The sequence below is a fragment of the Alosa alosa genome, chromosome 13 (genome assembly GCF_017589495.1).
Source record: "Alosa alosa isolate M-15738 ecotype Scorff River chromosome 13, AALO_Geno_1.1, whole genome shotgun sequence".
NCBI classification, from domain to species: domain Eukaryota; kingdom Metazoa; phylum Chordata; class Actinopteri; order Clupeiformes; family Clupeidae; genus Alosa; species Alosa alosa.
Window position 1 is genome coordinate 28,425,384 of NC_063201.1, and position 10,434 is coordinate 28,435,817.

Sequence of the window (10,434 nt, forward strand, 5' to 3'; positions counted from 1 at the left end):
GGATGAGGTGCAAAAAAAAAACAAAAAAAAAAACAACACTTTTCACACAAGTTTCTAACCTAATGTTAGTCACATTTCACACCTTTGGGTGTTTGAAGATGAGGATGTTCATGCTAGAGGTGGCGAGAGTGAACAGAACACCTTACATTCCTGTTGTTCACTCTCACACCAAGCAGTCTGTCCCATGCAGGACCCAGACCAAACTGAACAAAAATGAATGTTTAGAAATCCAGACAAAGGATTGAGGTAACACTCAAACAGAGGCACTAGTTCTTCAGTTTTTCCAAATGTCGTGCAAGGTATAATTAACTGTGCATGGGTCTGTACCATGTAGTCTTGTGATGCACTTTGTGAAGACATCATCCATAGCAATTACATTTGTGTTCCATCCCAACAAGAACCAAGTAAACGCACACACCTAAACCCCAACTGTGATGGCTGAGCAATCAGCCAAGCTCTCAGTGAATAACAACAAACCCCTTCACTGGACTGCACAAGGCTTGTTCCATGTCCCTCACAGCTTATAATAGAGGCTACAGAAATACCATCCTTGCAGACCTGACCAGAGCTGGGGCAGAGTTTAATTCTACGTGGCACATGCCGGTGTGAACGATGCCCTACATGCACGTCTGAGTTGTGAGGATTAAAGCTGTTCTGATTCACATGGAGGCGACTGCACTCCGCCGTGTCGCTAGGAAGCGTTCAGTGCACACTGGAGAATGCAGCAAAGCTGGAGCGTCTGCAGTAGCCCACAGAAGATAGCCAGTGTCCATCAAGTGAGCAGAAATCTGTTGTGTGTGTGTGTGTGTGTGTGTGTGTGTGTGTGTGTGTGTGTGTGTGAGTGTGTGAGGGAGAGAGATAGCCTGCACTGGCATGCAGTTAGCTAGCATATGATGTAGCAAACTAGCAGCCTGCAGGTTTTCTTCTTTCACCCATGGATAATAGCCAATCAGCTGTGAGTGATCAGCACATGTGTGTGTGTGTGTGTGTGTGTGTGTGTGTGTGTGTGTGTGTGTGTGTGTGTGTGTCCTTGGGGGGGGGGGTCTAGGCCTCGATGGTAACCTTGGCGAAGCGGTACTGCAGAGAGGAGGGGTTCCTGAGCAGCACGAGGCCCCTGCGCTCGGGCGGCTGGCCCAGGAGCGCATGCAGCAGGCCCGTCAGGCTGACCAGCCCCTGCGCCTCCCCGCAGCCCGCTGCCAGCGAGAAGTCGCCCTGCGTCACCCAGCCCAGGGTCACGCGCGAGCAGTGCGACGTCACACTGGGCAGTGGCTCCGGCCACAGCCCCAGGACCAGCCTCTCCGCCTCCGCAGGAGGAGCTGGAGCAGGAGTGGCGGCGGAGGGGTCCTGGTCAGATGGCGTGACAGGAGCCTGGGGCAGAGCTGGAATGGCGCTCGAATCGCTGTCCGAAATACTACCGGGGATGGAGGTGACCTCTGGGACAGAACCTGGCTGCTCAGCAGACCCCAAGCTCGGGTCAGAGGCTGCGTCCGGCTTCTTGGCGCTACCACCAGAGCCAGTCGCACTCTCTGCTGAGGCTCCTTCTGCTTTATCTTTTTTCTTCTTCTTCTTGTCTTTGCGAGCGCTCTGCACGCGCTTCCTGAAGTGGTCCACGTGGCGGGGCTCCTGGGGGCCCGTGCAGTGGGGGTCCCGGCTCAGCAGCCGCAGGTCCTCCTCCGTGGGCACGCACACCATGGCGTGCAGCTCCGGCCGGCCCTTGGCCAGCAGCGACAAGCGCGCCCACACCAGGACGCGTCCGTGCGAGGCCCACAGGGCGGCGGCGCTGGCCGGGGAGAGGGCAGAGGGCTGGGGCCCGCGCTGGAGCCGCTGGCCTCTGGAGGAGGTGGGCTGACACCACGCAGACAGCTGCTTCAGCACCTTCCTGCTCCTGGACAGGAGGAAGACAGATGAGCAAGAGGGAGGAAAGAGATGAAGAGAGATTAAAATAAATAAATAGAAATTAATAATAGAAGAAAGGAAAAAACTTAGAGAAATGGTGTTGAAATAGGAGCTTCTGAAACAGACACTGATAGATGTGAACATTACACTTGATGATGGGTTTGCTGTAACTACAGACAACATTTCACGATTTTAATCTTTGAACTTAAGTCACACTTTAGACCTTCAATAACTCATTCAGATCTGGCCCCCAATGTTTTGGACCTGGGCCGCATCAGGGCCGCAAGCTGTTCCAAGAACAGTCTGTTGAGAATTCTGCTAGTCATCTCCTACTGGGGTTCTGCCAGGAGATTAGAACAGCCTCCTCCGCTGCGCTCTACGCCGCTGCAACTTTAAAGCACTGGACTGAGTCCTCAGTAGAATTACAGTTTTTTTGCTGCCAAATACTTCAAGCTTTAGGCCTCTCGCCGGGCTCCCTGGCAAAACCCTCCAAAACGGCTTCAAACGATTTAGCGCGACGGAGGCGGCTGAATGATGATCATCTCTCACAGCTGTTAAGGAGGCTGTCTGGGAAGAGGGCTTTTCCCTCTCACGAGGTTCCAGCTCGGAGCGCTCCCATTTGGAAGCGCGTGAAGTGTTGAGCAACCTCCAGCGGAGTCATGCATCACCCATGGCAGAGCTAATAGAGCGAGCACTCACCATTCTCCAAATCTGACTCAGAATCAAATAACAGCTCATCGCCTGCACTGAAACATGGAGCCTAAAGCCATGAAGGGTTCAGATAAAATTGATATGATAATGCTTCATTCAAGCGTTACATATATATATAAATAAACAAACAAAATAGTGAAATTGGCCTATAACACTTATCATGCTAGTAATTCACAATGTATTCTGTATTAGTTTTGTGAATAGTAAATGTGTTGTATTATTTGTGTTTGTTAATTATAACAGAATTATTCCATCATCACTATAAGCAACAGCAACAAAAAAAAAGTTGGTCTTACAACAAATAAGAGCATCAAATTTGGGTTTAAAACATAACCCTCACTAAGTGTACAACCAAACCATTTACCTCCAAATTCAACACCAGCTTCAAATGTAGCACCCTTCAATATCTGCAATCTCCTCATAGACAACCCATCTGTGTACAGGAGTACAGCAGCAGCTCTCTATCCATCTAACCCCACTGCTCTGCACAGGTAGGTGTGTCAGCATCAGGTCCTGTAGCACCGTGACAGTGCAGGTAAAAACCACCTACCTGAGCACAGAAAACCGACTGGGTGGAGCTCCGGCTGTCTCCACGTCAGTCCGTGTATCGGTGCCCTTGCCAGTCTCCTTGACGATCTCCACCCATTCCTCCGCCAGCTGTTGCCAGGGGCATCGAAACGGCGCCAGGCAGCCGTGTTTGATATAATTGGTCCTCTTGGCGGGCGGGCGTCTGTGGCAGGATGAAAGGTCAATTACATCAATCTGCCGCACCAGCGGAGCAGTTAATAATGCGTGAAGGAACAGTAAAGAAGGATGATCTGACCACAGCCCAGTGGCCACCTAATCATCACACAGACCAACTGCCTGTCATACATGTACCAACTCAACAGAAAGCAGGTCAAAAAGTGGTCATCAAATTATACGAGTGGCTATTACACTTATCGACTGAGTTTGGTATGTGTCCATGGTGGCGGATGGTATTAATGGGAGAGGGCAGTTCCTGGGCAGTGTGTCAAGTGTACGTGCAGTGCGGTGCCCACCTCGTAAACTTGTCCATGAGCTCTGCCTGCTGCTCGTCCTGGAAGCGGGCACCTGCAGGGCAGTCTGGGTAGTCATGGGGGAAGTGGGGCGCCCCCTTGTGCTGGGAGTGTTTCAGGCTCATCTGGAGACCGGCCACTCGGACCCCTCTATACACCTAACACACACACAACCATCAGGCCATTTATAGGACTTATTACACATATGGGATCTACAAACAAACACACTCAAACTTGACGAGGAAATGAGAAAAGACTGTCAGTCAGAAACAGGAGCCTAAATTTATGAGAGAAGCAAGCAGTAAGTTCTAAAAACTATTTTCGGCCACTGATCTGGTGGAAATAAAACTTTTCAGAATATTAAAAAAACGGCTGTCTTCACCCATCAACAAAATAGATGCTCTGATAAAAAAAACCTCCTCTGGAGTCTTTGTGCTCACTAAGCAGCTATTGTGTTAATCATTCAAAAAGCTTCAGGAGATTAACTTCAAATATTTCTTTATTCGGATCGTCAAGGTGACCGTCGTAGTGGAATAGCATGTGCAGGCCCATTTAGAATGATCTAGGCTGACCAAGACACAGCTGACACATCATGCAGCATGCAAGCATTCAGTATTTGATTATGAGTATCTTATTCCATACCAAGGGCCAACTGTCTGTACTGAAGTGAGCTGTACGTACCAGAGGCACCCAAAAGGCCATGCCCCAGCCTTTGGGCAGCAGCAGGTCCCAGCCCACCCCCCAGGAGGGCATCTCCTGGCCCAGCTGCTTGCCCGGCTGGTGCACCAGCAGCACGGGCACACGGCCCTGCAGAGGGGTGGGCGTCAGCTGGGAGCCGGGCACCAGGAGCTCGCTCCGCATCCGATTTAGCTCCTGAGACACGCACACGCACGCACGCACACACACACACAGCAAAGCGGGCTCTCGTGTAACTGAATACAGTATTTCTCATTCTGATCTTTTGATTTTACGCTGGCATTCAAAACAACACATAAACCTGGTGCTGCCATTCCAAAGCACTGCAGGCATTAGTCCCTCCCAACAGCTTGTGCGATGTACATTAGAAATCTCACTCCTTTTGTGGCTTAGCAGTTACATAGCCTAAACACTTCTGCTTTATTCCTGCTAGTAGCAAATGAGTATTTTCTCAGTGAAGCCACCCTTAGGAGGACGTACCTTCTCAGGTAGCTTATTGTCGGTGACGTTGTCCCTTACGGTCCGGTCCCACAGGGCACTCTGGCAGCAGTGCTCCAGTACTCCCTGCAGGGTAAGGGCCCTTCTCTTCTCCTCGTCCACACCTGACACACACACACACATGCGCAACCACACACACACGCTGGGCAAAGGCCTGCATCACCCAATGCTTGGCTTACACCAGCCTAAATTGGGCAATGGCTGGACAAACATTACACATTACACAATATACAGATGTGCAAAGTATACTATTATTAGATTAATTCCGCCATAAATCTTTTATACCAAAGTCATTTTGGACTTTTAGCACGTAAAAAGGGGCAGGTGAACAGGAAGAGGAGGAGCCTGGACAGGAAGTGGTAGAGAGTATGTGAGGCGTGGCCCGGGCATGAGTGGAAGAGGGTCCCGCCAGGATTCGAACCTGGGTCATCTGCATGGGCGAGCAGAGGCCCCCCAGGGGCTCAGAACCAGACACACTGCATGCCGACCGGACCAGCCTCAGGAGATGGCACCGCCACAAACACCATCACCACCACAAACACCACAATACACTGGAACCTTCATCACCACAAACTACATACATTTAGAAAACTACCTGCTTTTAAACAGCAATTTCTAGAGTACTATTGTATGTAATTATAGCTATGGTCTCATATTATACTATAATATTCTACAATAACTATTAGATTTTAGTTCAGTTTATTGCCACAGCCTCTGTAGATGGCATCCGCTCCTTGTATTGGCTTAGGGACACTGTGTGCAAGAGTAAAAGGCATCTCTGCTGTGAGGTTACCTATGGCCTGCTGAAGGTCAGGCTCGGCATGGACTCTCCTGCGGGGCAGGGAGATGCGGGGGTCATCTACAGTCAGGCCCAGGACAGAGCCTGCTGGGATCTCAGTGGAGGAATACACACCTGGAGGAAGACGTGCTGCTTTAAAACACACTCACACAGTCCCATTCACAGAATCTCTACACAGTAACTACTCCATTGAGGATACATTTCTACATTAATTTCTTGCACAGATTTCTTGCAAGGCCACTCTGTCATGACAGACCATAGCAATACCTTTATGGTCCTCTCTCACAGTTTCTGATAACTTCTGCAATAATATTCCCATTAATACCAACCTTGTATCTCAACAAATTCAACCACCATGGAACACATTGAGCTACACCCTCTCCCACCGCTTACTGATCTGCTATAAAACTGACAGACACTGACCCTTGAGGAGCTGGAAGACGTCGGCTTGCTCTCGGTGAAGAGCCATGTTTTTCTCCTGGTTGGAGTACTCGGGCCACCAGAAGCATGACTGACTGCTTTTGGCTGCTTCCTGTGGAAGAAAAAAAACAGTCATCTTCTCTGGTGTCACAAAATGTGCCTGTTCAGGTTTCTACCCTAATGGAGTGTACTTACATCACAGTCTGTGGCAGGAGACAGAGCCTCAGTCAGGACAGTGTGAGAGAGTGGACCAATGAGGCGATAGCGCACCATTTCCATGGTTAGGTCACTGAAGAGGAAAGGAATAAAAGATGTCACACCAATTCTGCAAAATTTTACTAAATCATATTAGATCTCATGTATATTGTTCATGAATAGTCTGTGTTATATTGTGGGAAATTGACAAGTTACAAAGTCTGAATTCAGCAATGACACGTGGGAGTGGGGTTGGTAAAGGATATCGCCACGGCTGTAATTGGGCCATAGGTACGAGGCCGAAGGCAGTTATATATATGTATAATCATACATGGAACATCACATGATCGTTATGTTTATGGTTATGGTTATGGGATTTGGCAGACACTTTTGTCCAAAGCGACATACAAATACACAACAATATAATACTTAAATTTAACAGGGAACAATTTGTTCAGATAGTGAACCATCTTATTGGATACAAACGATGTATATGTGATGTGCTTACTTAATGACTATTCCAGTTGTAGTTGACTTCCATGTGACAGGGCAGGTAGGTGACCGAGTCCCGTCCCCAAGTATCTTCTTGGCCGGCTGGCCATCAGAGTCCTGCTCTTCCCTCTTCCTCTTCCGTCCACTGGCCGGCTTCTGAGTCGGGTCTTTGGCTGGCACTGCTACGGCTTCCACTGCTGGGCTGGGCACTGGTTTAGGCACTGGCTTCACCGGCTCAGAGCACTGGCACAATGTTCGCAGCTCAGACAGGAGGTCCTACACGAGTGGGAGACATTTGACCACAACTGAATAGCTGTTGACAAGCCATTAATGGCTGTACAAAGAAGCAAGATACCGTATTTTCCGGACTATAAGTCGCACCGGAGTATAAGTCGCACCAGTCAAATGTTTTATGAAGAGGAAAAAAAACATATATATAAATATGTATATGTTGCACCTGAGTCGCAGGACCGGCCAAACTATGAAAAAAAGTGTGACTTATAGTTCGGAAAATACAGTAATTAATTAACTAATAATTATAATTAATAAGATAATTAATAATTAACTTAAAACAACACATCACTTCAGAAATAATGATGTTCAGTGCAGTGTTCTTTTAGATACCCTACGGTTGCCACCCAAATTCACACTTTCAAAAGTGGAGACTCACCTGCTTTAGTGTGGGGTGGCCCCATATCCACAGCTGTCTGTGAGTAGAGCCCTCACTACGGGGCCTCCAAAGGAAGAGCACAGGGCCCAGCGGTTGGGCGGGGTACTGATCAGGCCTGTACAGAACCACACTGCCCTGCTTGCGCCCGGAGAGGCACTGCAGCGCAGCGAAGGTTGGCCCTACACACACACACACACACACACACACGCAATGGAAAAAAAGTGTCAGGAGAATATCCCCATATCTTACAGTTTACAGTGGATCCAAGAAAACTAAAGTCTTTGAGAATAAAGGCAAAAAGCTTCTTACAACCACCTACATTCCCTGAAACGATAGCGATATCAGACATATGGACTGTAACCACTGAGGTGAGGTCAAGGCATAATAACCTACAAATTGCCCTGATAGTGAGTATATGAATGACTCCTATATGGAGACTTTCTGCTTTAAACATCTATTATAGGGACCCACCAACACCGACGGACCTCCGTAGTTGACAGTGGGCAGTCATTACAGTGTGTGTAGTGAAACTTTCTTTTCCACCATGCAAAGGCAAAACAAGGCAACTCGGTGGTCAATCAGCATTGTAGCTAGTGCTCTGAAGTCTGCCTGCCCTGGTGTGCGGTCTCTATAAAGATGTGATGAGATGTGGATGTTCACTCACCCGTGTCTTTGCTGGTGAGCCTGGAGAGGGCGCTCAGGAGCTGCTCCTCTGGGCCCTGCAGCTCCACACAGCAGTAATAGGACAGGTCCTACCACAAAAACGTCCAAGACCATCAAAGATCAACACTTAGCAAAGATGAGGGAAATATATGAATAACACCTTACAACCCAACTAACCAATATCCCATAGTATCTAAAAGCTAATTAAAGTCAGGAACATGAATAGTTATAGATATTTTACTTAAATAGCCAATAAAGTCACACCCCTCCCTTCTGTAATCCTGAAGCAATGGAGTTGGTTGGAGTAGTGAATGGCTCAGCCCGAACAACTGTGCTTGTTTCCAATTTACAGAACCAGGAGTTTCTTTGAGTGTACACCCAGAAGACGGATAGATAACAAGGATACATTTGACCAAAAGTGTATTGGATAAAAATGGTGGACCTTCACTGGACCTTAAAAGGCCAATCTGCAGGAAGCACTTGCTAGTGTGTGGAGTCCTCCTCACCTGCAGGAGGCAGTGGCTGCTCATGGCCCTGTAGCAGGCCCGATAGCACTTTAGGGTGGGCCTGACCCCCAGACAGTAACCCCACTTCTTCACCATGTGGAAGCGCTTGGCATGCCAGATGTGCGTCTCCAACCAGACGTTCTTCCTCTGTCTACGGTTGAACTCCAGGAGCAGGTTACCATGGCGACGACGGGCTTTGCGGCTCTTGGCCTTTGACTCCTCCTTCTTCTCCTTCTTTGCGGCTTGCAGGCTTTTCTCCAACTAAAAAGTAATTCAAATGTTTTCTTTATAGCAACACCTGAAACAACAGCATGGTAAGGCCTACAGTATGTCAGATACCTACAATTTTAGGAACAGTCAAGCTAACAAATTAGTAGTAGGGGTTGGAATCACAGAGTAACTCACTCAGTAAATCAATACCGTCACAATACTTTGCTCATGATAACAATAATATCACGATACACCGATTCTGCAATACTCAATACATTGCAAAAGACTATGCTACATCTGTGTAAATTAAGGAAAAGGCAAAAAGCTGAAATTATGCATTTCTGCACAGCATTTCACAACTGAATTGAAACAGTGTACAAAGTGCCCAGAGTTTTAGCTTAGTGCCTCTTAAAAATTGACAGTGTGTAGAGGGTTACCCTCAATCATTTGATAAGAGCCACCATAACGACACATAAAGTTGTAGTGAAATTGGTCAGTTTGGAATATGAATTGTAAACTTGTGGTGCCCGCATATTGATAACGTATTGCAAAAGAAGCTATGCAATATGTTGCCATATCCGTATGTTGATTAGGTTTAGGACTAATCTCATGTGAGCACACCATCCTCTGTGCTCCTTCCCGTAGCCTGGTGGGAAGCCGTTTAGTGTTGTGGCTCATGGCTCTGCGTCTCATGTGTTTGGGCAGAGCGCCAAAGGTATGGCAGCTGCCAGTCGTCTTGTTGACAGCCTTCAGCATCGCCTTCACCTCTGCAGACCTGGCCCTGGCAAAATATGTGCCTAGAGGAATAATGCCACACAAATGATTAATAAATAACTGAGCCATAATGACATACCAACATTAGATCTCCATCGTATCTTTGTGCATCTGAAAGGCCTTAATGAATGTATCTTACTGGTGATGCATTTGGGAAGCTCCTTAGGGTACACTGAGCCACCTGACTGGTGGCCCCTGGACCACCCACCGCCCTGTTGGGGTAGGCCTTGCCCCTTCGCATGATGGAAGTCACTGGCACGACCTTAAAGAACAACACAACCAAGTTTACTCCACTTTGACACCAGCAAAACGTTACATTGATTTTTTGTCTTGGTTCATTCCTGATGTTGCTAGACATGCAGGTATGTGATGCTGGGTCAATGATGTTTAACGACGCTTTGATGATACCAACCGGCAGGAGTGTCTCCACCATTGCGCCAGCCTGGCGCTGAATAGGTCACACTGGTGGGCTGATCTCTCATCTTTTTATTGCGCATCCTGTGTTTGGCCCCCGACATTACTGCTGCGCTGGGGATTCTCTTCTTTACTGTATCAAAACAACATATTTTCATGAATTCATGTCTCAGTAGCTCCCTAAGTAGCAATAGTATTGCTAACTAGCCGTCAAAATACACATTGCTTACATTGGTTCAAGTTAACTTAGATCAGGTTACCCCCTACATATTGAGTTAGCTATACAGTAATGACACACATTCTTACATACGCAACTTTCCCAAACACCCCCACATGCCAATATACTCACTTTAGAAAAACCTGCTGACATGAAAATGGGAACAGTATTATTCTGTCACATCGCTAACTTTATAAATGCAGTTGAGACTGCGGCTAACATGGACAGAAACGTGT

General features: G+C 47.7%; 1 protein-coding gene across 1 annotated transcript; it reads right to left on the reverse strand.

Moving 5' to 3' along the window:
• Nucleotides 1-1,034: 1,034 nt before the first annotated feature.
• Nucleotides 1,035-10,434, reverse strand: pop1 (POP1 homolog, ribonuclease P/MRP subunit). Its single transcript, XM_048260165.1, has 16 exons — nt 10,331-10,434; nt 9,980-10,114; nt 9,707-9,829; nt 9,415-9,590; nt 8,584-8,844; nt 8,079-8,166; nt 7,415-7,593; nt 6,761-7,020; nt 6,253-6,346; nt 6,061-6,169; nt 5,632-5,751; nt 4,821-4,942; nt 4,326-4,517; nt 3,648-3,802; nt 3,158-3,337; nt 1,035-1,885 (listed from the first exon to the last, which is right to left on the reverse strand). Exons 2-16 carry the CDS (start codon nt 10,083-10,085, stop codon nt 1,045-1,047), a joined length of 3,006 nt encoding a protein of 1,001 aa, XP_048116122.1. The 5' UTR covers nt 10,086-10,114; nt 10,331-10,434; the 3' UTR covers nt 1,035-1,044.

Excerpts from the sequence above, each read along its gene's own strand:
- pop1 (XM_048260165.1), bottom strand. The coding sequence starts at position 10,085 with ATGTCGGGGGCCAAACACAGGATGCGCAATAAAAAGATGAGAGATCAG. Across the intron at positions 7,021-7,414 it reads GCCACCCCACACTAAAGCAG|GACCTCCTGTCTGAGCTGCG; the intron begins GTGAGTCTCCAC and ends CCACTCGTGTAG. Across the intron at positions 4,943-5,631 it reads TGACCTTCAGCAGGCCATAG|GTGTGGACGAGGAGAAGAGA; the intron begins GTAACCTCACAG and ends TGTGTGTGTCAG.